Source organism: Pollachius pollachius (assembly GCF_949987615.1).
Source record: "Pollachius pollachius genome assembly, chromosome: 13".
NCBI lineage: Eukaryota > Metazoa > Chordata > Actinopteri > Gadiformes > Gadidae > Pollachius > Pollachius pollachius.
Genome location: NC_136946.1, coordinates 20,277,813 through 20,301,486, shown reverse-complemented (window position 1 = coordinate 20,301,486; position 23,674 = coordinate 20,277,813). Strand labels below are relative to the sequence as shown.

Here is a 23,674-nt window from a genome sequence, read left to right as displayed (position 1 = left end):
GAGAGAGAGAGAGAGAGAGAGAGAGAGAGAGCGGTATCTGAATCAACTGGTCTCCAGGCTCATTGCCACAGATAACAAAGACAATGTGATTATCTCTCATTATGTTTCCTTTTCCTCTGCACTCATCTGGCCTTGATACACAGCCCCCTGTGCATTTCAGAAGGGGAGATGTGTGCAGAGGAAAAAAAGGAAGAGGAACAGAAGGAAAAAAAGCATGTGATAGCTAGTGCACGCGGTGCTCTGGCACAAAAGACCAGAGGGGTGGGAGGGTGGGGGGCGCTGGTGGTGGTGGTGGGTGGGGGTAAACGAGAGGTGAAAGTGGTGATGTGTACAATAGGTCTGATAAAAGCAGGTGGAAAAGAGAGAGAGAGAGAGAGAGAGAGAGAGAGAGAGAGAGAGGGAAGGAGACAGACAGAGTGAGGAAGCGACAGAGATTAACCGTCAAGGAGAATGAGAAGGAGAGTGAGAATGAGAGGAATAAGAGGAGAGGGACAGTGAGAATCTGAGCGAAAGAGAAAGAGAGTGACTGACAGGAACAATGAGAGAGAGAAAGATAGATAGAGAGAGAGCGAGAGAGCGAGAGAGAGAGAGAGAGAGAGAGAGAGAGAGAAAAAAAAGATTGAGAGAGAAAAAGTGAGAGACTGTGAGAACAAGGGAGAGGTCACGTGACGCATGTGTCAAAACACAGCCCTTAGTGCAGTTTAAGCCTCTCTCTCCGGGTATCACACCCGCTGCACTTTATCGCCGTCGCTGCGCTCGGCGTGTGATTTGTTTTAGCGGCAGAGCCTTGGAGATGGATGCATCACAGTATCATTGAAAAACTCTGACAGGATTTATGAGCCTCCACGTTGGGGCAAAACCTTTCCTAGGCGCCTCGCCGAACGTTTTAGTCTCCCTAAAAAACGCTGGCCAGAGTGAGGCCCTGGCAGAGACACTGTCGGTGCCCAAAGGTTCAATCTATTTCAGCTTTCATGGGCGGTTTAGAAATGCCAGAGAAACTTAATGAGAGAGGCACAGACCACTGGGGGACCTGTTACGATGGCAAACCATGTTGTCGTTTTTTGTTATGATTTAGAAACTCATTCTTCAGTGTGATTGTTTTAAGTTTCTTTCTGATATATTTGTCTTTCTAATAACAGAAAATACTTTGTTATACTGGTGGATAATCTGCTCTTTGAAATGGAAATACTTCACTCCGAGACACGATGTTGATGTTCTACATCAGAATGATGGATTAGTTTGTATTTGCATATTGACAGGTTTTAAGATTAAACCAAGAGCTTCTTCGTAGTCAGCAGAACAAAATTACAACCACAGAAATATGATACTGTGGGAGTGTGTGTGGATGATAGCTGGTTTAAGCAGCCTCACCTGGTGAGGCTTCTTAAGCCAGCCATCATCCACACAAACTCCTACAGATACACACACACCCCGGCCCCCAGAGTTAGACACTTCAATGCAAAATCATTGAAGTCAGCTCCATTAGTGTTGGCGGACATTCATTCATAATCCACTATAGACCTTCATAATCTTTACTCACATTTTGTCGGTCTCCTGTGAGATGCGCGAACTCCACCATCTCGTTGCCGAACTGGCTGAAGATGTGGACAAAGTCTTGGAAGGTGCTGACCCTCTCTAGGTGGTCCAGAGTCACCAGCACCTAGGGTGAGACGGAGAGGACGTGGGTGGAAGCCTCCCCCAGTTTCAGGAGGTGCCAATCGAAGAAGAAAACAACACTGAGATTCTTGGTGGAACCATCGCAGTGGACAACCTGGGCTGGATTTTGAGGGCGAATGGAAGAGCTCAGCTTTAGGGTAGCAAGTGAACGTCATATTCTGAGGAAAAAGCAGGCAAGCAGAACCAAAGGCTGGACGGGAATGTTTGGTTTTGGAGGTCTTTCAACTTTCAAGTGTGTTTTCAGCCTTTGGTTTGATTATCGTTGACATATTTGAAAAACCAGAAGATCTTTTCCCCGAGCAGATCGTGAGTCAGGCAAAACTTGACTGTATAATACCTGTTATTTCATGGAAAAACACTTTGGCATCAATAATAATGCAAACATAAGCTCTGAATGATGTTTTTCTTTCTTTCTCGTGAATGGACGGTGTTCAAACCGCCGGGCCCTATTCAAGCTGCACTAGTAAGTCGATAGAAATGCTTAAGTAAGCGCTAGTGCACAACCGTACTAATAGTAGCCTGTGGCTGCAGATGTGGATTCAGCTGATGAGGCTAAAGCCACTGGAAGCAGTGGGCTCAGCAGCTTCATTCAACATCCACACAACTATGGATAGAGGGAGAGAAGGGGAGGTAATTGTGTTTGCCAGTACCGGAGGTGGGGTGGGGGGGGGGGGGGGGGCCTGTTGCCTGTCTGTTCAAACAAGGCTCACCGGATGTGATTAAGCCCTGTTTTTCCATTCTTGGCTCTGCCTGTCTGAACGCAGCAGCACCCACACACCATGTCCCCAGGCGGAGAAGCACACCCAGGTACGCGACGACGCAGATAGCTGCTGCCTGCCAGTGTGCTTAGTTCATGTCGCTGCTAAGCGTGACGTTTCCCTTCACTTAGCTCTGGAGAGGCCCAGCCCTGAGTGGCTCCTCCAGAAAGCAGTGGCTAACCTGCTCTGAGAGGAAACGCACATCACTGATTTGACTCTGTTGTGTGAGTGGCTGTCTCTTTGTTAAAACAGGGTTACATAAGCGGTTAGGCTAAAATGTGGAGTCTGCGTGATTTCCAAAATGTCCAGTCTGGGATAAATGAAGCACATCTTATTTTACATGTATGAATATGTATGTGTGTGTATGTGTGTCCGACTATTGAGTGGTGTTTGTGTGTGTGTCTGTGTGTCTCACATATTCATAGGCAAGCCAGATCCCATCCCCCCACTGGACGATACACTGCAATGTTGAGTCACTTCTTCAACCCTCGTTCTGCTTTGTTTCGTTCTTCTGCTGCTGTTATCTGCCGTTATCTGCTCTCATTGCGTCAATGCACTCCAAACCATCACTGGTAGGACACATCTCTTTTGTGCTCCTTCTCAAGTTTTCCTCCCTCTGGGATTTAGGGGAGGGCACTTTAGAGGGCTCAGGGTTTAGGGAGGTCTCGTAAAATGTGAGTCTGTGTATCCCTTTGAGGCTTTAACTGTGATTAACGGCTATCCAAATGCACAAGACTTGACTTCTTCACCTTGCAAGTGGAACACTTAAACCAACTGCTGCTCGCACAGCACTGCTCCCATCACCTTGTTGCCCGTGGCAACCATACTGTACTGTTCTCCTCGCTCTGTTTAGAGTGGCAACTTAACACATACTGTACTACTAGACTCCTCCCCTTGTTGCCTATGACAACCAGACACATATTGTACTGCTCTCCTCACCTTGATGTACGTGTCAACCAAACACATATTGTACAATCACATTCCTCCCCTTTATGTACGTGGCAATTATACTGAACGTCTCACCTCCCCTTGTTGCCCATGGCAACCATTCTGTATTATTCTCCTCACTGTGTTGTCTTTGGCAACCAAGCACATACTGTACTACACTCCACACATTGTTGCCTTTGGCAACCAAACTGTACCAAGCTCTTTCCTTGTTGCCGGTGGCAACTATACCGTAATACTCCATCCCTTTGGTGCCCATGGCAACAATACACATAGTGCACTACACTCCTCAGATTGCTCCTCATGGCAGCAAAACACACACCGTGCCCCCCTCCTCACCTTGTTGCGCGAGGCGATGATCTGCTTGATGACGATGCGGTCCGCCAGCACCAGGACCTTGGTAACCGAGGACAACAGTAGCCGCGCAGCCTTCACCATGGCAGTGCGGTCGCTGAACACTGTGGCGCGCCCGTCTGTCTGTGCTGGGGTTGCCATGACGATGGCAGCGGCGGTGGTGGCGCTCGCGTCTGTTAACTGGGCAATGGCGTCCCCTGTAACAGTGGGGTTGATGAGAGGTCAGAGGTCAGGTGAAGGTTACACTATTTTATTTACATTTACATTTACATTTAGGGCATTTAGGAGACGCTTTTATCCAAAGCCATTTACAATAAGTACATTTGTAAGAAGAAGGTGAAAAAATATATTGCTGTCGTTCCAGTAAGGATGTTCATAGAACTAAGTGCCAAGCACCAACAATCGCTTGGTTAAACCATTCCCCGTATACAAAAAGATAGCTAGGATAAGATTTCTTATATTAGTGTTTGGTTATTTATACAAACCTGTTCTCCCGTTTAGAGAAGTACTTACTCCATTAATTTAGGTTGTTATGTGAAATATATATCACATAACACCTGAAACCCAAGTGTGTATGTCAATGATGGAATGGAAAACCCTGAATAATGAATGAGCATGTGTAACCAGGGGTGTTTCACTGGCACCACAGCAGGCCCTGCACCGCAGTATCCACGCTCAGGTTTATAATTCAGCGTTCCTCATTGACAGGTGGATCAATGTCTCACACAATCCACAGCAGAACCACTGGGGCTTGTACAAGATAACACTTGGCTAATGCTCAGTATTACCCACAACAAAAGACCAGCCGTCCACAGAAACAGGTGATAAGACCCCACAAACCCCTCCTCAGATCTCTTCAGGGCACTGCTCGGACCGTCCTCTAATCAAGGGATAGGGCGTGATGTCCCTGGATAAAGGTGGGATGTCGAAGTGACTTCATTGAGAGAAGCAGGACACCAGTTATGTTGGCCTCTGGGAATAGTGATAGGTCAGAGAACGACGAGAGGAACTTTATAAGAGACGTCAGGTGGCCGTGGTTGAAGTGCACATGATGAAAGGCCCTACGCATAAAGGATGTGTCTTTACTTCTTTGTCCTTCTCAATGACCCATGTACGCATTTAGCCGCACGACGAAAACATCGAAATTACATTATTAAACTTCCTTACTACTTCATAATATCATATGGCTTTTTGTGAAGTTACGGTCAGCACAGTGAAGACACACTAGGTTGAAAGAGAGAGGGTATGACGGGTAGCATATATTCTTAATGGAATCACACCAGGGCTGCTTTAGTGCCCACAGGTTGAGCCATTGAGCCACCACGCTTACTAACTTATAGTAATGTGACCTCTAAAGAGATAAGACAGAGCCAAGGAGGGGACATACACTTCAAGCGACCAGAATAGAGAGCTCTCTATGCCTGTCTGCAGGCTCGCTGGCTCCTCCCTTTATCTTTTTGGCCGCTGTCCTGGAAGCAGTTGTCCGCTGACAAGCTGATTGACCCAGAAAGACGGCTGGTCAGCCCCCGACCCTTCTGACCAGCTGGAGCATCCTGGCCAGACCCCCCCCCAAATGGCACTGCTTCTGCAGATGGAAGCCCCTCTATAGCCTGGGCGAGGACTCCCCTGGGCAGCCTTGCCTTCTCCCCCCTGCCCCCTCTTGGGATCTCTTCCTCCACCACGGGACTCCCAAGAAACCCCCAGAACGGAGTTCAGGGGGTCTCAGTCTGCCAGAGTGGCAGACTGAGAGAAGTTGGAGAAGAGAGAGAAGGAGAGAGAGAAAGAAAGGTGACACAGGGAGCGATGAAACAGCCCCTCTCCCATGGCTCTGCATAGACACAGAGGGATAGAGAGGGATGGATCCTGACCTGTATGGCTTTTCCTACCCTAGCCCAGCTGTTCACATTCATCTTACCTTTCTTTTTTTATTTCATTTCGGAGATAGGGAATTGAATCACGAGAGGACCAAAGGACTGTCTCTGCGGATAAGATTGAAGAGCAGTACATCTTGTTTTGTTTTTTTGCAAGTCTTGAGTGATTCCCGTTCCTGTCCGCGTTTGAACTCGAACGGTGAATAAAACATCAGACAACGTTCTCTGATCATTGGTGAAGTAATTTAGGGGTCGAGGGACGGGTCTTCTGGGTCCTTCAGAGCCAGAAACGAATGCTCTCTTCTGTTTCTTCCTATCTCTCTCTCTCCATCTCTCTGGCGTCCTATCTATCTCTCTCTGTTTCTCTATTTCTATCTCTCTCGCTCACACAACCCGGTTGTGATGGATCAGAGCTTGACTAGAATTCAAACTGATGTATAATACAGACCCTCCGCTGAGCCTACACTCTTTATGCAAAATGGAAAGTTTTGCATTTTTATTTTCTAAAACTTTGGGGAAAAATTACCTTCCAGAAATGTCACAAAAGCAAATCTAGTGCTGGTTCTGTCTGAATGTGTGTGAACCTCACACCACAGGTGGGATCTGTTCTTACAAGCTGGGTAACTTTGACCTATCTGAACATAGATTCAATGTCATATCTGATGCCATACCATTCAACGGCAAAGTAAACAGTATGTAATGGTAACATACCACAGAGCACAGAGAGAGAGAGAGAGAGAGAGAGAGAGAGAGGGAGAAAGAGAGGGAGGGAGAGAGACAGAGAGATAGAGAGAAAGAGATATAGAGAAAGAGATATAAAGAGATATATATATATATATATATATATATATAGAGAGAGAGAGAGAGAGAGAGAGAGAGAGGTCAATAGATAACGTTAAAGAGAGAGAGAAAAAGAGCAGGACAAAGAGACACTTTCCTGACCTTTTCCAGTTGAGCCTTTGTCTATTTAGAGATGAGTAGCTAAAGCTCATCAAGCTAATGCTATCCATCTGCCTATATTGAATTAATTATAGCACACAGGAGAGAGAGGCGTATTCAGTTCTACCCTTCCCTATAGGCTCAGTATTAGCTGGGCCTTTCATCCTCTGCCTTCTAACCATTCTGTTTATTTGGTGGAGAATTGTGCAGGGTTTCAAAAACATCTCTTTGGATGAAAGTGGGAGACATCATCCGTTTTGAAAGAAGTAATTGGAATTGAAATGTTGAGAAAGTAGAATGAGGGATAAACAAAGAACCCCAGCCCCCCTTTTTCCCCCACACACAAAATTACCGTATTACCACCGCTGTGTTACATCTGAAGTCCTATCGAGAGAGACTGTTCCTGTCATTTGGTAGGGGGAGGCAGACAGACAAAGCAGTTCATGTAGAGGCTCCACCACGGCCAAGGTTGCTGTTGATAGCCAGCAGCCAGATATAACAGGGCTGACTGGAGGAGAGGTGGCTGGTGGTGGTTGTCATAATTGTAGCTGTTAGGGAGGACTGGGGGTCGAGGGAGGGTTTGAGTACCAGTAGAAAATGAAACAGGTTAGTTTCCCAATGTCCCCCCATTACAAGTTGACGCAACGTCAAGTTAAAAGGTCGACGTCAAATGTAGATACCATTCGGGATATTGTGTCTCAGTAGCACAACATGTTCTTTGCTTTTGACAATATATCGTGACGTAACTCTGAGAGGTTTTGAGGCACTCTGATAACACATTCACATCAAATATTTATAGGATTTCCCCTTCTTCCTTATTACCCTCCTGGTGAAAGACGCTCTCCAACACTGAGAGTACATATGGCTTCAAAGTAAAAGTCCTGATGGTTTTCGAGCCACTCTTCCTCCCAAACTAACAGGAAAGTCTCTAGGGGGCAGGGTTGTTCCACCAGAAGCCAAAAGGTTCTGGGTTCGAAACTCCAATGTCTGCAGTCTACCTGGAGGCATCCTTGAGCAAGGTGCCTAACACCATGCCTACACATTCATTAAAGGTGCAGTGTGTACAATTTAGCGGATCAGACTTGAAATTTTCTTACGCATGTTTTAATTAATGTATAATCCCATGAAAATCTGAATCTTTGGTTACCTTAGAAGGAGCCCTTTCTATGATAGAGTGAGATAGACTGGAAGGTATGGGAGAAAGAGGGGAGGACATGCAGCAAAGGACCACAGGCAGGAATCAAACCCGCTGCAATCAGGACTGAGCCTTAATGTTACGCGCTCTAACCGGTGAGCCACCGGGGTGTCCCTGAATAAGCCCTTTATGTTGACATAGGGGGGCGGGTCCTCTTCCACAGAGCCCGCCATGTTTCCACAGAAGGCTATCGCAGATCAGATCAACCACTCTATAAAGTAGTGGTTTTAATCTTTAATCATAATCGCTATCTTAACTAAAAGCTACGTCTTTTCAGCCTGACATCGTCAGAGATAATGGCAATTGCGTATTATATCTGGTACCTCTCTGTTTTCTCCAAGGGGGATCAACAACAGGCACCGACCAAAAAGCCTCTGGATGTCATTGAATGGATCTACAACCAATAAAGTGTCCTACACACCGCCCACACTCGAACCAACGGCTAACTGCCTTTATCCGACCACTCCGTTGCCTCTCGTCTGACCAGTTCGGCAGAAATAGTTGCATTGAAACATACCGCAAAGACTACTGTCAACTACACAGTAGCGTGTAGGTTCTGCGCTCGCACGTGATGCAATAAGTCTCCTTAGCATCGGTGCCGCTAGTCTCGTGGCGCTAGTCCGCCCCTGCCACACACCACGCTGATTCGCTGGTTGTATGCTAGCAGCACACAACCTTTGTAAAGGCATCATATTGAACACGCCCCATATTAGATAAAAGGTTGTGATTGGTCCGACACAGCATTCACTTGCAGATTAATATTGTTCCTAGGTTGATGACCTGTAATTTTACAGACCTAATAACTTCATACATTTTATAAGTCTTTAGAGGAACTTGACACTTGGCTTCTCGCTGCTATCATAGCCAATCCTACGTCGTTGGAAAGGGAGGTAGGTGAGTATTCAGTTGGTCTGCAACTTCAACCTCTATGCTAGATGATACTGAATCCTACAGACTGCACCTTTAATTTAAATTCAATCAAAGAAACTATACGAAAATAAATAAACAATAATAAAAATATGTGAATTCAACACTGGGGGGTATACATTGTGTGTTTTTAAGATTGAACATTTCCATAGCCTGCTTTTGTTAAAAAATATAAACCCCAACATTTAATGTGATTTGACATAAACTCATAACACAAACACCAAGGCATCCTCTACCTGCTCGGCGCGCCTCGAAGCAGGCCTGGCCCATCTCCTCCTTCAGCTCCTGGTTCTCTGTGGCGATGGCCTCCCCCACGGCCACGAAGCGCCCCACCGCCACGCTCACCGCCTGGCCCACCCTGTGGATGGCCGCCAGCGTGCGCTCCGACTTCTTGGGCTTGTCTTTGTGGTTGATTAGGGTGGTGATCTAGATAGAAAGAACAGGAGGAGATTAAGCTTAGATAACTCAGGTGTGATTTAGATAAAGAGAAGGGAAGGAGATGTGTTTCATCAATAAGGGAGAGTGTGTGAAACACTGTGCTATTAAAGGGCCCCTATTTCACCACCATGTGAGAGGTTCATTGACCATTACAAGCAATTTCAAAATCTACGCTATAACAACATCACAGGTCAAAGAGCCCAGCCAGAAGTATGATGGCTGAATCCTAGATTTCCCACCTGGTGGTAGAAGAGGGGCTCTCTAAAAGCAGTCAAGGAAAAGTGCCAACTGACTTGGATGCGGATCCAATGGCTGCTACCTCAATGTTGTTATTTAAGGTAAAGGTGTCAAACACGCCGAGCCTTTGTGATTTGCTCCTCCAAAACAAAACAAATCCAATTACCACAGAAGAGCCAGTGAGAACTTTTAAACTCACTTCTCCCCACTTCGACATAGACACCGTGCGACGAAAACATAATGAACGGAAAACATAAACAAACGCTTGGGTGCGGTTGTTGTCCTGCTGGCAATTTATGGTATCAATTATGAAATTGTAAGCGCCAAGAGTGTCAAATATTTATACATCGCCTCTCAAGCTGTGATCTGAGTTAGAGAGAGAGAGATAAAGACAGAGTGAGAGAGAGAGAGAGAGAGAGAGAGAGAGAGAGAGAGAGAGAGAGAGAGAGAGAGAGAGAGAGAGAGGGTGTATGGGGTCAGTAGGGGGCATTGGAAAAGGTTTTAATTGGCGCGCAGCTAAAATAGGTCTCAAGGGGTGATGCTGTGTGTGTGTGTGTGTGTGTGTGTGTGTGTGTGTGCGTGTGTGTGTGTTTTTGTGTTTGTGTGTGTGTGTGTGTGTGTGTGTGTGTGTGTTTGTTGGTCTTCATTATACACTCACTGGTGTTGTATGCCCTTATGGAGACGTAATGAAACCCAGATTGGCCAGTCACCCTAGAATCTAAAATAGTTTACGACCTTATCGTCTATGGAAGTGAGAATGAATGGGGTGGACATTTTTTCGTTTTGAAACTCATAAGGAAATGGAATCCGTGACTATGTTAGACTCGAGATTGCAGGGACCGCCGGTGTCTCCTTTTTAAACGAAAACAGAAGGCGTCCTCCAACTTAATTTTTATTACTGTTGTTGGAAGAACTGCAAGTTAATTTCTTACAAAAATGTACCACAGAGCACTGCCGAAAGCGAGGAGGATCTTAATGAGAATGACTGGCTACTGAACAGAAAAGGCTTTCACAGAAGCCAGATTACCCGAAAACTGGCTGTCCCTGCATACAGAACTGCACTTCCCACTCCTGAACATTGGTCAGCTCAGGAAGTTGTGAAAAAAGTAGGAAAGATATCAAAATAAAAGGAAGCCAAACAGCCTATGACAGCAGGGGTTGTTTGGATGAAGCAGTGTTCAAGGTGATTAGAGCAGTATAGTCGCAAAGGAACTCCACCTCTCTCTCCAATCAGACAAGAGGAAAGGGAAGAGAGGCTGGAGGGGATTGGCTGTTTCACCCAGGAACATCCCCACTTTAAAATATCTGATCTGAACTGTCATTAACAGATTTCCCACACTTCTATCTATACGTCCTCTAACTAAAGGTATTTATCTGTTGTAGGAATCAATAGTGATAGCATATAATACTTAAACGTTCCACTGAACACCAGCAGCACCGCTTCTTTAGTGGTCCTCATTAACACCGTTCTACCAGTCATTAATTTCCTCTTCTGTGTGTGTTAATTAACTGTGCACTACAATCGATTTGTGATAAGCCAACTTTGTGTGAATGTTAAAGGGGGCATCTGCTGTCTCTTGTTGCTTCTGTTAAACATTAATACGATTTGCTCTTCTTATCTATACATACATTATCTATATCTATACATACCTGTATAATACAATGTATATTGTTCAAATTCATAAAGGTTAGGAAAATATTGAGTTCCTAAAATATTTTGATAATAATACTGATTTCTCTTGACACTCAAATATTAAAAAGATCTGATGGTTATTTCTTCTTTAATATCAATACACCATATTATTAATTTTATGAAGTTAACTTTTCCTCACCTAGACTGGATACTACTTAGCAATAAGCCAAGCTTGTTAAATATAGAACAGGTCAGTGACATTTAGAATGAGAAATAGAAGCCCGCCTGGACAGGTTCAAAGGTCAGTGTATCCCCCACAGAGCCGGTGGAACAATCAAAATGAACATTAGTGCTGTAGGGATATTATTATTATCTTCCACAATATGACCGTTTTTGAAAAGAAGATGGCATCTTTTATTGGCAGTGTTTGTCAGGGCCCTAGTTTGGCCTGTAGAGGATTGTAATCATTAAGTGATCGCACTGTGACAGATTTTTTGGAATCTGGTCTCAGAATAGAATTAGATATGGCTAAATCACATTCTCATACAGTTGAGGAAGGAACACAGTGTTCTTGTCCGGCTGGTTATATATAGTCATAGTAGTATCCCTGTCTGGCCATATATTTAAAAGTACATACTTAGAATAGTAGGCTGATATAGCTGCATGTCCCCAAGATTGAGTATTTTGGACTTCACATATTGGCCTTGTCTCTAGACAGTTTATCTCCAGACAGACTAAACTCGTCTTCAACTTCCTATTTTTGTGCATGTGTATATCTTAGTTTTTTGTTCCAGGCCAATAAATTGTGCCTAAGTGGAAACAAACAAACATTGAAAAACCAGTCGATATCGGTTTTTACAATGCCAAAATGTTTTCTCCTGTCTCAGTGCACACTGAGACAGGAGAAAACATGTTGTTTCTGAACAAGAATCAACATATACCATTAAGAGACATGTCTCTGTATCATCACCACCACCACAACCACAGCTCCCCTCCCATCCTGCTGTCTTACGGCCCTTTAGAATGAATATCTCCTCCCTCTTTGTCCGCCACTCCTCCTCTTGTGCTTCTTATCTGCCTTTTCGGCTCTCTGATCTGTGCTACTGCGTGTCCTCCCTCATTCATATCCTGCTGCACTCCCTTCTTCCTCCCTCCTCCAGCCCCACATGGCCTGATGAAACCCAGCTACCCCCTCCTCCATCCGGTCTCTCCGTCCTCTGAATCCTGTCTCTCTATGGAGTCCAGCGTCGTGTCTCGCCCCAGGTCCCGCGAGGGTTGGGCTGGGTGTTGGTATTGGTTTGGGTGGATGGATGAGGCGCTGGTAGAGGTGAGTGTGTCTGCCACTGCTAATTGACACACCAACACAACCCCTCGCTTTCTGCCTCCCTCTCCCTCTCTCTTTCTCTCTCTCCTTGCTGTTTCCTTCCTCACACGCCCACAATGTTTACCTCACTGCATTGACGCCATGCTGTCAAGCTTTGACCACACATAGAGAGTACACCCCCTACCCTGTTTGTGGTTGGCTGGCTGGCTGGCTGGATGACTTGCTGACTGATTGGCTGACAAGTGTTGGGCTCCGCAACAGGCATGACTCAGAGTGCAATAATGCAGTGGAATGTGTGGAAGAGAGCAGGCCTATTTGAGGACCTATCAGGGTCATACTGTGAGGTCGGTCCACTGTTTGTGAGTGGAAGCCCGTGCATCGCTGTGGTCGTTTCACGGCTCCACCGCTCTCTATTACTAAGAAGGATATGAAAGATAAGACTGAAATTAGACAGCAAAATGTATAAGCGAGGTTTGAGAGTGTTGAGAGGAACGTGTCGAAGCTGAATGCACAATAAATAGACCAAACGTAATACCCCATGCAGAGGTAAAGATCACATTCGCAAGCTTGTGCACACTCAACTCAATGGGAAAAAAAACTGGGAGGACAGCCCTTAGAATACTGTGTAGAGTGAGAGAATGAGACACTGTGTGAAGAGAAGGGGGAGAGAGATAGAGAGAGAGAGAGTCCGGGGTTGATGATATTGGAGTTGATAACAGCCTATACTGCGCAAAACAGACTCTCAGGATATTCCCATATGTATGTGTGTGTGTTCAAGAGAGAGAGAGATAGAGAGAGAAAGAGAGAGAGAGAGAGAGAGAGAGAGAGAGAGAGAGAGCATACAAAAGAGGGAACACCAAGGTGTATTACCACACACAACTCAGTTTAACATGTACATGTACATTGGCCACAAGAGTGTGTGTGTGTGTGTGTGTGTGTGTGTGTGTGTGTGTGTGTGTGTGTGTGTGTGTGTGTGTGTGTGTGTGTGTGTGTGTGTGTGCGTGCGTGCGTGCGTGCGTGTGTGTGTGTGTAAAGTGAGTGTGGATACAACAGAGACAAGGTAAAACGAAGGCAGCAGAGAAACAACAGTGCCTCTGGCTCGCAAATGGGACCTGGGGCGGCATATTCTCTCCCAAGTAAACAGCAACGTAGTCTGGCTCTGTAGACATATTGATACAGAGCTGTGGTGAGAGAGTGTGTGTGTGTGTTTGAGAAAGTGTATTTTTCTGTGTGTGCGTGTGTGTGTGTGTGTGTGTGTGTTAGAGAGAGAGAGAGAGAGAGAGAGAGAGAGAGAGAGAGAGAGAGAGAGAGAGTGTGAGTGTCTGTGTAAGTGTTTGCGTGTGTGTGCTTATGTAATTCTTGTCACTATTCAGAGTGCAGAGTTCCTATTCACTGTTTAGCCAATAGAAAACAGGCAAGAGAGAGTGCGAAGAAGACGGCCTGGAAAGTAGTCGCAGTTCCTGGGGTAACGAAAGTGGCGACAAATGTTAAAACGCCTGATAAAGGAATGGTATAAAAAATAAAGATAAAAAAACAGGTGAGTTCAATTAGTTTAGGGAAAGGTCTTTCATTAAAATACATCTGTACATGCTGTTGCATGCTGTTGCTTAGGGTGGCACACACACACACAGATATATGAGTGAACTGATCGCTGACACACACATACACACAAATACAAGAACGCACCCACACATGGTCACACACGCACGTACGCACGCACGCACGCACGCACGCACGCACACACACACACACACACACACACACACACACACAAGGAGGATGCCAAGGACTTATCCCTATAGGATATGGGAAAGCACGTAAAGCAGAAGGTAACAATAGCAGGAAACATTCATGCTGGCCTCGCATGGTTACTGGCTTGCTCTGATTCTGCAAGAATCGCTGACCCAGAACACAAACATCCAACTTTTCATGGACGCTGTGATTGCCAACAAAAATAAGGAAATACACGGATATGTATGTGCGGCTTTCGATTTGTGCGCTCATTTCAATGCATTCTTGGCTTGCTTGATGTGGCCGGCTGTTAAATTGCGATACTACATGCTTAGTATTTTGTCCAACAACGGGCAAACAAGAAAACCCTGCTGCCGTGTGATTGGTTAATATATATTTGTGTTCACACAAGAAGATTGTTTGAGAATGCACGATGAGTTGCAAACAGTTCTAGTGTTGTTGTTTTTGTCGGTTTGGCGCAAGCAGGCAATCTTACTTCTTTCAGTTCAGCAAAATAATATATTCAAACTTCAGAGAGGATGAGTACGGTCCATCTGTCATGTTAGTGCTACTAGTAAATCTGTTCCAGGCCTTTTTCATGTTCTTTTCATCTTCAGTTGCTTGTTTTAAGTTTATGGAACAGAATGATCCAATGACTTGGGCACAGACCGTTCAGAAAGCTCCAAACAGAGCACCCATGTATTTGATTTAGTTTCAAATTTGAAAATATGTCTAAAAAATGCTTGTAATAAGCCGAAGTTCACTAAATAACAACCCGTCAATCTTTCTGGAAATCAATCAATCGCTCAGTATATCAATCGCTTAATAAGCCACCGGCGCCTCCACAGCCTGCAAAGCCCTTGAGATAAACCCTTACTTTGGGCAGAGCAGACATCTTTGAGTTTAAAAAGGAACGCAACCAAAGCTGGGTTTATGTATCATGAAACCCTTAAACCAGTGACAAGATACAGAGAAGGGGGGGGGGGGGAACATTCAGGTTGCGTGTCCCGTCTCGACCAATTAGGGACGTGAAGGAGCAAGACCTGGGCATCGCTCTGAGAACCACATCCCATAGTTATTTCCTCTGAATGCCCTGCTGCGTCTGATATGCTGCAAAGCTTTCTCTTTTTGTCGGTATTGACTTCAATTGTAGTGCAAATCGTTAAGCCCAGAGTTCTGTATTAATGCGGGGAAGTGTGGGGATGGCTTTTTCACTAGAGTGTATGAGAAAGAGAGGGAGAGGGGCGGGGGGACGACAACATAAGATAGGGATGAAAGTGTCACTGAACACACACTTCACCAGGGTTAGCAAATTCTTTTTAAATTGGCTGAGAGGAGAAATCAGGATGGGGGAGGTACTGATGGTGTGAGGTGGGGTGGTGTTGGGACAGGGGGGTACTGATGGTGTGTAGGGTGGTGTGGGTACGGGGGGTACTGATGGTGTGTAGGGTGGTGTGGGTACGGGGGGTACTGATGGTGTGTAGGGTGGTGTGGGGACAGGGGGGTACTGATGGTGTGAGGTGGGGTGGTGTTGGGCTGGGGGGTACTGATGGTGTTAGGTGGGGTGGTGTTGGGCTGGGGGGTACTGATGGTGTGAGGTGGGGTGGTGTGGGCACAGGGGGGTACTGATGGTGTGAGTTGGGGTGGTGTGGGGACAGGGGGGTACTGATGGTGTGAGGTGGGGTGGTGTGGGGACAGGGGGTACTGATGGTGTTAGGTGGGGTGGTGTTGGGCTGGGGGGTACTGATGGTGTTAGGTGGGGTGGTGTGGGGACAGGGGGGTACTGATGGTGTGTAGGGTGGTGTGGGGACGGGGGGTACTGATGGTGTGTAGGGTGGTGTGGGGACGGGGGGTACTGATGGTGTGTAGGGTGGTGTGGGGACAGGGGGTTACTGATGGTGTGTAGGGTGGTGTGGGGACAGGGGGTTACTGATGGTGTGTAGGGTGGTGTGGGGACGGGGGGTACTGATGGTGTGTAGGGTGGTGTGGGGACAGGGGGGTACTGATGGTGTGTAGGGTGGTGTGGGGACGGGGGGTACTGATGGTGTGTAGGGTGGTGTGGGGACGGGGGGGTACTGATGGTGTGTAGGGTGGTGTGGGGACGGGGGGTACTGATGGTGTGAGGTGGGGTGGTGTGGGGACGGTACATCTGCACTGTTGGCCAGTAGCCAGACGGAGGAATGAGAGCTAGATGAAGAATGAATTTGGAAAGAAAGAACATATAGACAGAGAGATCACGAAAAGGAATGAGAGGGGTGTGAGAGAGACAGGGAGTGAGCGAAAGGGGGAGTGAGTGAGAGAGAGAGGAAGGAGAGCGAGAGACAGGGAGAGAGAGAAAGGTGGAGTGAGTAGAGGGTGAGAGAAAGAGAATAAAGAGAGACCGCAAGAGATCAGAGAGAGAGATTGAGATGAGAGAGAAATAGAGACAGGGAAGGGGAGAGGATAAGGGAGACAGAGAGCAGAAGTGGGATGACGGAGGCAGGCAGTGGTAGAGAGATTAGAAAGGCTTGAGAAAGACGGAGAGAATATGATTTTCCTTGTTTCGTAACAATAGGATGGAACCGGAGAAAGAGGCGTAGAGCGAGGGTAGGAGGGAGGTGTGTCTGAGTGTGTGTGTGTATGTGTATGTCTGTGTGTGTGTGTGTGCGTGTGTTTGTGTGTGGGGCAGGGGGGTTGAGGGAGAGTTCAAGCCGAACTTCAGTTCTAATGACCAGAGACCTTGCACTGCAAGGACTCTGGCCTTAATCCCCATGTCTGGCTCCATCTACAGCAGGGCTCGGCCTGCCTGCCCCTCACCCCGACCCCTCCCAGCACTCAAATGCACCTGTCCTAGAGTTACTGCAGCGCAGCGCCATGGCTCCCACTGCACGGTGTACCATGGGAAAGCGGCAGATGCAAACTTGCTTACCTTGAAGAAGTAAAATTGTACAAAACCAAACCCTTCTTTGATCACCCTGATGATTGACAGATCGTCTGACGAGTTGGCCTGGGCAGATTTCTTTACGGTACGCGGTGCAGACTTAATCGCCTGGTCCAGGTTCAAATGTGGGCGTGAAGCGGAGCAGATAGCGCGTCACAACCGTAAACCGTAAATCAGCACCTTATCCATCGGGGGGGGGGGGGGGGGGCATTAGACCTGCAGATGCGTGTGCACTGTTAAATTCTTGGTTAAAAAAAATGAATAAATGGGGCCACAAATTGCAGTTTGCTTGCAGGTTTTTGTGTTTAGTTAGGCTGGACGGAGGGAAGCCAAGGTCTGCCGCTTCAATAAGTTAACAAACCCTCGAAGCAAGCTTACATCAATAGTGCGAAACTCTGTCTGCAAACACATACACACACAAACACACACACATGCACGACCGCACACACAACTGTTTATCAAAACCAAGGTAAAGGTCTGCCAAGGTAAAGTTTGAAGTCTAACTAACAATGATCAGTGAACAGAGTGTGTGTGTGCAAACTGCTGATCCTAATGAGCATGTGCAGGCATGTGTTTAGAAGTGTTATGAACTTGAGGTTATGTACTAATTCATGTTCCCCCATACTTTGACCCCACCCCCCCGGCCGACAGTCAGAGAGTACGAGTTGTTTAGATTCCTTTAAAAGGTTGATAGAGAGAGCAAGTGAGAGAGAAAGACAGGGAGAGAGTGAATAAGAGAGAGAGCCAAGGAGTGAGAGGGGGAAAGAGAGAGATGGAGAGAAAGAGCAAGAGAGCGAGAGAGCGAGAGAGAGCATGAGAGAGAGGGAGAGAGAGAGAAAGAGAGAGCTAAAAAGCAAGAACGAGAGTGAGCGAGATACTGGAATAAATAGTGAAAGAGAGAGAGAGCGAGCGCATTCTGCGATATTCTGCAACAATAAATGGCCTTTTAGGGTGATCCAACCCAGATGGTCCCCCGCCAGCTAAACGGATGGCTTCAGAAGGCTTAGTGGATTCAACAACCAACAAACACAGCCATCGAACCGGGGCAAGCAGAGCGGGGTAAGAGGTGAGGCACCCGCCTGCCAACCAGAGGTACTCAGGGAGGGGCCCGGAGCAGGATAGAAATAATACCATTAGAATAGAAAGAGGGTCAAGTTTGAAGATGGCCGACAGGTTGCCGTGGTTGAGCAGGGGTGAGGGAGGATTAATAATGTTGGACTGGGAAACAAGGCATGAGCAAACTTCCCACCCAACCATCCCGGTGGAGCGCTCTCTTTCTAACAGAGTTCGGATTGGACGGAAGGAGAACGAGGCAAACAGGGCGACGTTGATGAAGTTGGACTGCTGTTAGAGGTTGGGGCGGGGCTTGAGTACGCATCAACCAATCAGGTTACCATAAATGTGCATGAAAACCATAGTGTCTAGACTGTATTAAATCAAATGTAAATACAAGCAAAGTTCAAATTTGTTTACAGTAGTCAATCACATCATAGAACAAGCTATATACAAGAGATACAACACACTCCACTTTTAATCATGGCGTTTTAGCCACAGACCCTCACATTCTTAGCAGCCTTTGCAAGCTGCCACTTTTTTATGGAACAAATACGCTTCAGGTGTTGACACCCAACTCTAAAAGAGGAGAGTGGGCGAGGGGGGGGGGGTGCATTCCATAAATAGAGGACATGGGGGGATTAAAGTTGCACCCCCTGTAGATCATTTCTTCACCGCTCAATTGAGACAGAGAGCCGGTGGGTGTCTGCGACTGCTGAGGTGACAGTGGGATAAATATTAGTTGCCGACGAGAGAGGGAGAGACAGCTGAGCAATATGAGGGGAGAGAGGAGAGGGAGAGACAGACAGAGACAGAGAGACAGAGAGACAGAGAGAGAGAGAGAGAGAGAGAGAGAGATAGGGCATCAGAGTGTAGGGAGAGAAATAGAGAGACCAAGCAAGAGACTAACAAAGAGACGAATGAGAGAGAGCAAAAGAAAGAGAGAGAAAGAGAAAGTTGGAGAGAGGCAATGAGATACAGAAAAGAGAGAGAGTGGTAGAGACTGAGAGAGATAGAGAATGAGAGACAAAGATTTATAGAGACCGACAGCCGGATATAGAGAAAGATAGAAAATGGCATTGCTTGGCCGTCAGTCTTTATCTCTGCGATCAGTGTTGACATCTGAAACACATGGATGGACCCACGTGAAGCACTGGCAAACCTCCATCCAGGAGAATACCCCCCAGCGGGTTTAATGCACCCGTCGCACTCAGACACAGCAGTAACACACAACGAGTGGGTCACAGGTGAGTGGTGTTACTTGAGCACCAGACACACTTAACGTAGAAAGATAACTTGCGTGAGTGCTCTCTTTATTATTGACAGACTAGGGTGAAGACAGGAGGGGGGGGAAACACCTACACCCACAACACTAGACCATGGATCGGGTTCTGCGATGGACCGTGTGCACCGCGATGGGCTGGGTGCATAACAAGGATAGGGAGACGGTGACGGTCACAGTAGGGTCTTTGTTAGGGTTTTTCCCCCCAGAAGTCAGAGCATTTGAAGTACTTCACCGCCCGAGCAGCACTGAGATCTTAGCCTGCTAGTCCAAAAAAAAGGAAAAAGATTTGCCGTCTGTGTTTTTCTGTCTGCCTTGGTTTACACTCACTGAAAGAAGCCACAGTCCTTCCTATGTTATATGTTTTAGGACACTAAATAAGTAAGATGGAGGCCTGTTGCCATGCATTGCAGAGGGATATCTGGATGACCTGGGTGACATTGTTTTTGGGATTACAGTTATCGCTAAATAGGGCTAACCATCCAGAATGTTCAATAATTAATACGATCAACCCCGCAAGACATGCTTCAGCACGTACACATGATGTTGCAATAGAAGACTGTGTGTGCGTGTGTGTGCGTGTGTGTGTGCGTTTGTGTGTGTGTACCGCTTTCTCATTTGAGGAAGTGGAAATATGGTGGTGGTCAGTCAATGTGCACAGAGTTAAGTCGTGCCTTCTTCTCTGGGGCAAAGGTAGAGGCGCATACCTAGGATATTGACATCATGCACAAGTTAGTTCAGCGCAGCACTGTAACACACACAGACCTGTGTGTGTTTGTGTGTGTGTGCATAAGTGCAAACAAACACACACACACACACACACACTATCGGGAAACCAAAAAGAAATACACAAACAGACACACACCTTTTGCGAACAACGAATCCCGGCGAGTAATCTTTTTACACACATACACACACACACACACACACACACACACACACACACACACACACACACACACACACACAGCTTCCATTCAGCCGAGTACAATGCCTCTTTTCATTCACTCCTGCCCCTGTGATTCTCAGGGCATGAGGTGGCTGGGGAGGAAGAAAGAGAGACAGGCAGAAGTAAATATAAAAGAGGAAGCAGATAGAGGGACTGGAGGGTTCACTCCAGGAGAAGGGGAAGGAGACGTTCCCAGGAGCGCGCAGTGAATATAAATGGAGACGCTCACGTTAACTGCCGCGGTGACCCCTCTGCGAACACGCAGAGACGGTACACGTCAACGCGGGAAGACGTGTCACTTAGAGGAAACCCAGACGCCTGACAGCCTTAACTCTCCCGGGCTTTCAAATTCCTCTCTGTTGTTCAGAAAAAAAAAAAAGAAAAGAGAGAGACTCTTCCATTTGTCTAGAGTGACAACGTGCACAAGTTGTTAATACAGGCCCTGCATCCTGTTTTGTTTTTTATTTAATTTGAGGCGCTTTTCCAGAGGGTTAGCAACAGCTTAAACACAGTTTCAATTTTTTTGCGATAGCACAGGTGAAAACTTTCTTGGTGCTCGCCTAGCAGCGAAGGATAGGAAGTGGTGGGTAACCATCATGAATCCTTACTACAGCTTATACAGACAGGGGACGCCACACCTCCCTGCCCAGAGCAGGCAGGGTGAGGTGTCTTGCTCAGGGACACCTCGATCAGCTAGGAGGAGATCAAACTAGCAACATTCCGTTTACCATCCAACCCGCTCTACCTCCTGAGCTACTGCCGCTCCAAGGGAAAGGACAGAGGGATGAACCCAGACTTAACCTCCGGCACGCCTGTCCTCCCCTCTCTGTGCGGAGCACCCTGAGGGTTTAGTGACAGGGTCTTTTAAAGGCTGGACCTGCACCAACCTCGCATGGTGCTGAGTCTGTACTTGTGGATAAGTGGATGCCTTCAGATCCTTTTTGTAATAATGTCAAATGACACACCCACTCTTTTTTTTCGTTTTTGTCACGGCATGAGACAAAAATGGCGAGCGATCTGTATTTTTGCGAGGCTGAAGATTACTGCAATACAGAACGCCATTAGAGCAAATAACGTTTCTGAAATGCTGTAGTAAGTCGACTGGATTTTGCATGTTAACACGTGGAACCAGTTTGGTCTTGTTGACCTGTTGTTCTTTTAATTGAAGGACATTGGGGAAAAAACTGTCAGGGGACATACGCCTTAACATGGCAAAATGGACCACTCAAAAGATTAACATGCAACCTACACAGCTCATAATACGGCTGCATTTTGGCAAATATATTTGCATATATTTGAATGTCAATAGAACACTTACGCCCAGATTGCGGCATACATCAATTTAATCAGAATTGACAAGTTAGCGTACATTTTCCGGTTCTGGCCAACGAGTGACCTTGAATGACCTTGAAACAGTCATTCATATTCATGACGAGGGGTGTATCAATGATCAACAACGCAAGGGACTACGTTTATATGAATTACTAATGTTGTGCATAAATAACTGATGTGGAATGTGATAGGTACTCGCTACAGGCACCTATGTTTATAGGTAAAGGAAATGATGGCTATGCAGCATAAACAAGAATTAGAAGGAGGCAATTTAAACTTCCAGCGGGGGACGTTGACGTTTAAAGAAACTTGTCGATGGCGCCGTCAAACTTTCTCTTTGTGTCTTTCCTGCAAAAATGAGACAGCTTAATGTAAGTTAATCGTGTTAACATGTCGATGTTTGTTGCGTAAACACGTACAAACATTCTGTGTTAATACAACCAAACTCTCCATGTTAACACACAGGGTATGATCTTGTTAACGCAACATTTCCAGGACGTTATTTTCTCTAATGGCCTTCCATACTTTAAATGCCAAACGCCTTGAAGCCTCTATTAGCTAGCGGCTAGCGGCTAGGGTTCCCCGGAGGCTGTTGGTACTGAGTTCTGGCAAATTATAGGAAGAGGAAATTAGCTTAGCTTAAATCTGCATAGACCGACATGAAACACCTACTAGGCCACGGGGCCCTTGGTTAAAAAAACAATAAATCCTGGTCCATATTTTATTCACTGTCAAATAAACAACCAATAAAACTTCACTTTGTTTGTAATCATGCAGTGGTTATATCTCTGAGTCTCATCCTGCCCTCAGAGTGGTCCTCATTAGTCTTTGGTCAGCGTTTTAAATGAAGAGGAGCGTCGATCCTGGCTATTTGGCCAAGTGGTTCGGCTGGACTTACCGTTTCAATGTGCTGCAATAAAAAATGTAGCTCTTTCTTTTCATAAAGCCCTGGTCTTAAAAGTGCTAAGCGGAAAGTGTGCGTGTGTGTGTGTGTGTGTGTTTGTGTGTGTGTGTGTGTGTGTGTGTGTGTGTGTGTGTGAGAGGGGAGGGTAGGCTGTCTCCATGCCCCCGGTGCTCAATCCTGGCTGTCAGAGAGGTAATGGGAAAAGGTTTGAATCGGAAATGAGTCGACTGAGCAAGTCCACCTCTCGGGAGCCACAGGGACCCCGGGAGGAGGGGTCACTCTGACCGTGTCTGACCTGCTCTGCTGCAGAGCGTGTGTGTACGACAGATTTCTTTTCCCCCCAAAGCAGGTGGATGTGAGCAGAGACGGGGGTTGGGGCTCTGGGCTAGGCCTCTAGGTTGGCCTGACCTGGGCCTCGCCCTGCGGGCAGACAGGTGGGAGTAGTCCTCACCTCGGGGGGAGAGAAAGAGACAGGAGGGGAAGGGCGAGTGGGCGAGGGCCATAGCATGTGTACTATGAAGTAAGAGAGAGAGGTAGGGGTGAGGAGACAGTGAGGGAGTGGCAGCTAAGTGTGTGCATGTTTATGTGTTTGTGTGTGTGTATGTGTGTGTGTATCTAGGTGGGTGTTTCTAGGTGTGTGTGTGTGTGTGTGTGTGTGTGTGTGGAGGTGTATGTGTGCGTGCGTGCGTGTCCAGGTGTGTCTGCGTGTGTGTTTAGGTGTGTGTGTGACTGCATATATCTATGTGTGTGTGACTGTGCATCTAGGTTTGAGTGTGTTTGTGCGTGCGTTTCTAGTTGTGTGTGTGTGTGCGGGTGCATATCTAGGTGTGTGTGTGCTTTTGTGTGTGTGTGTTTGTGTTTCTTGGCGTGTATGTGTGCGTGCGTCTCTAGGTGTGTGTGTTTCTATTTGTGTTTGTGTGTGTGTGTGTGTGTGTGTGTGCGTGTGGTAGGTTAGTGGACTTAATGTAGCCTCAGGGTACCATAAGAGCACCACAGATAGTGTCTAGAAACAACAGAGAATCTAAATTCTGAGACTCTGCGGGAAGACTTCAGGGAAACACCTGAAGCTCTGCATCCCCACCCTTGTCCTAGAAACTGCTGTGTCCATTACCTGGCAAGGCACTTTTCTTTCTCTTAGCTGGCATCTGCAACAGTAGGGCTGCATATTCAAAACTCCTATTGCTGTAACTCTATCCACCCGCCAC

At 46.7% G+C, this 23,674-nt stretch overlaps 1 protein-coding gene across 2 annotated transcripts in view; it reads right to left on the bottom strand.

Moving 5' to 3' along the window:
* The window catches only part of ctnnal1 (catenin (cadherin-associated protein), alpha-like 1), a 56,653-nt gene that overhangs the window by 15,542 nt on the left and 17,437 nt on the right, over positions 1-23,674 (bottom strand). For both annotated transcript variants that reach the window (XM_079749838.1, XM_079749839.1), the window contains exons 2-4: positions 8,903-9,092; positions 3,720-3,931; positions 1,541-1,660 (exon numbers count right to left, since the gene is read on the bottom strand). In XM_079749838.1, coding sequence (XP_079605964.1) covers positions 1,541-1,660; positions 3,720-3,931; positions 8,903-9,092 — 522 coding nt within the window. The remainder of the gene's footprint in view (positions 1-1,540; positions 1,661-3,719; positions 3,932-8,902; positions 9,093-23,674) is intronic.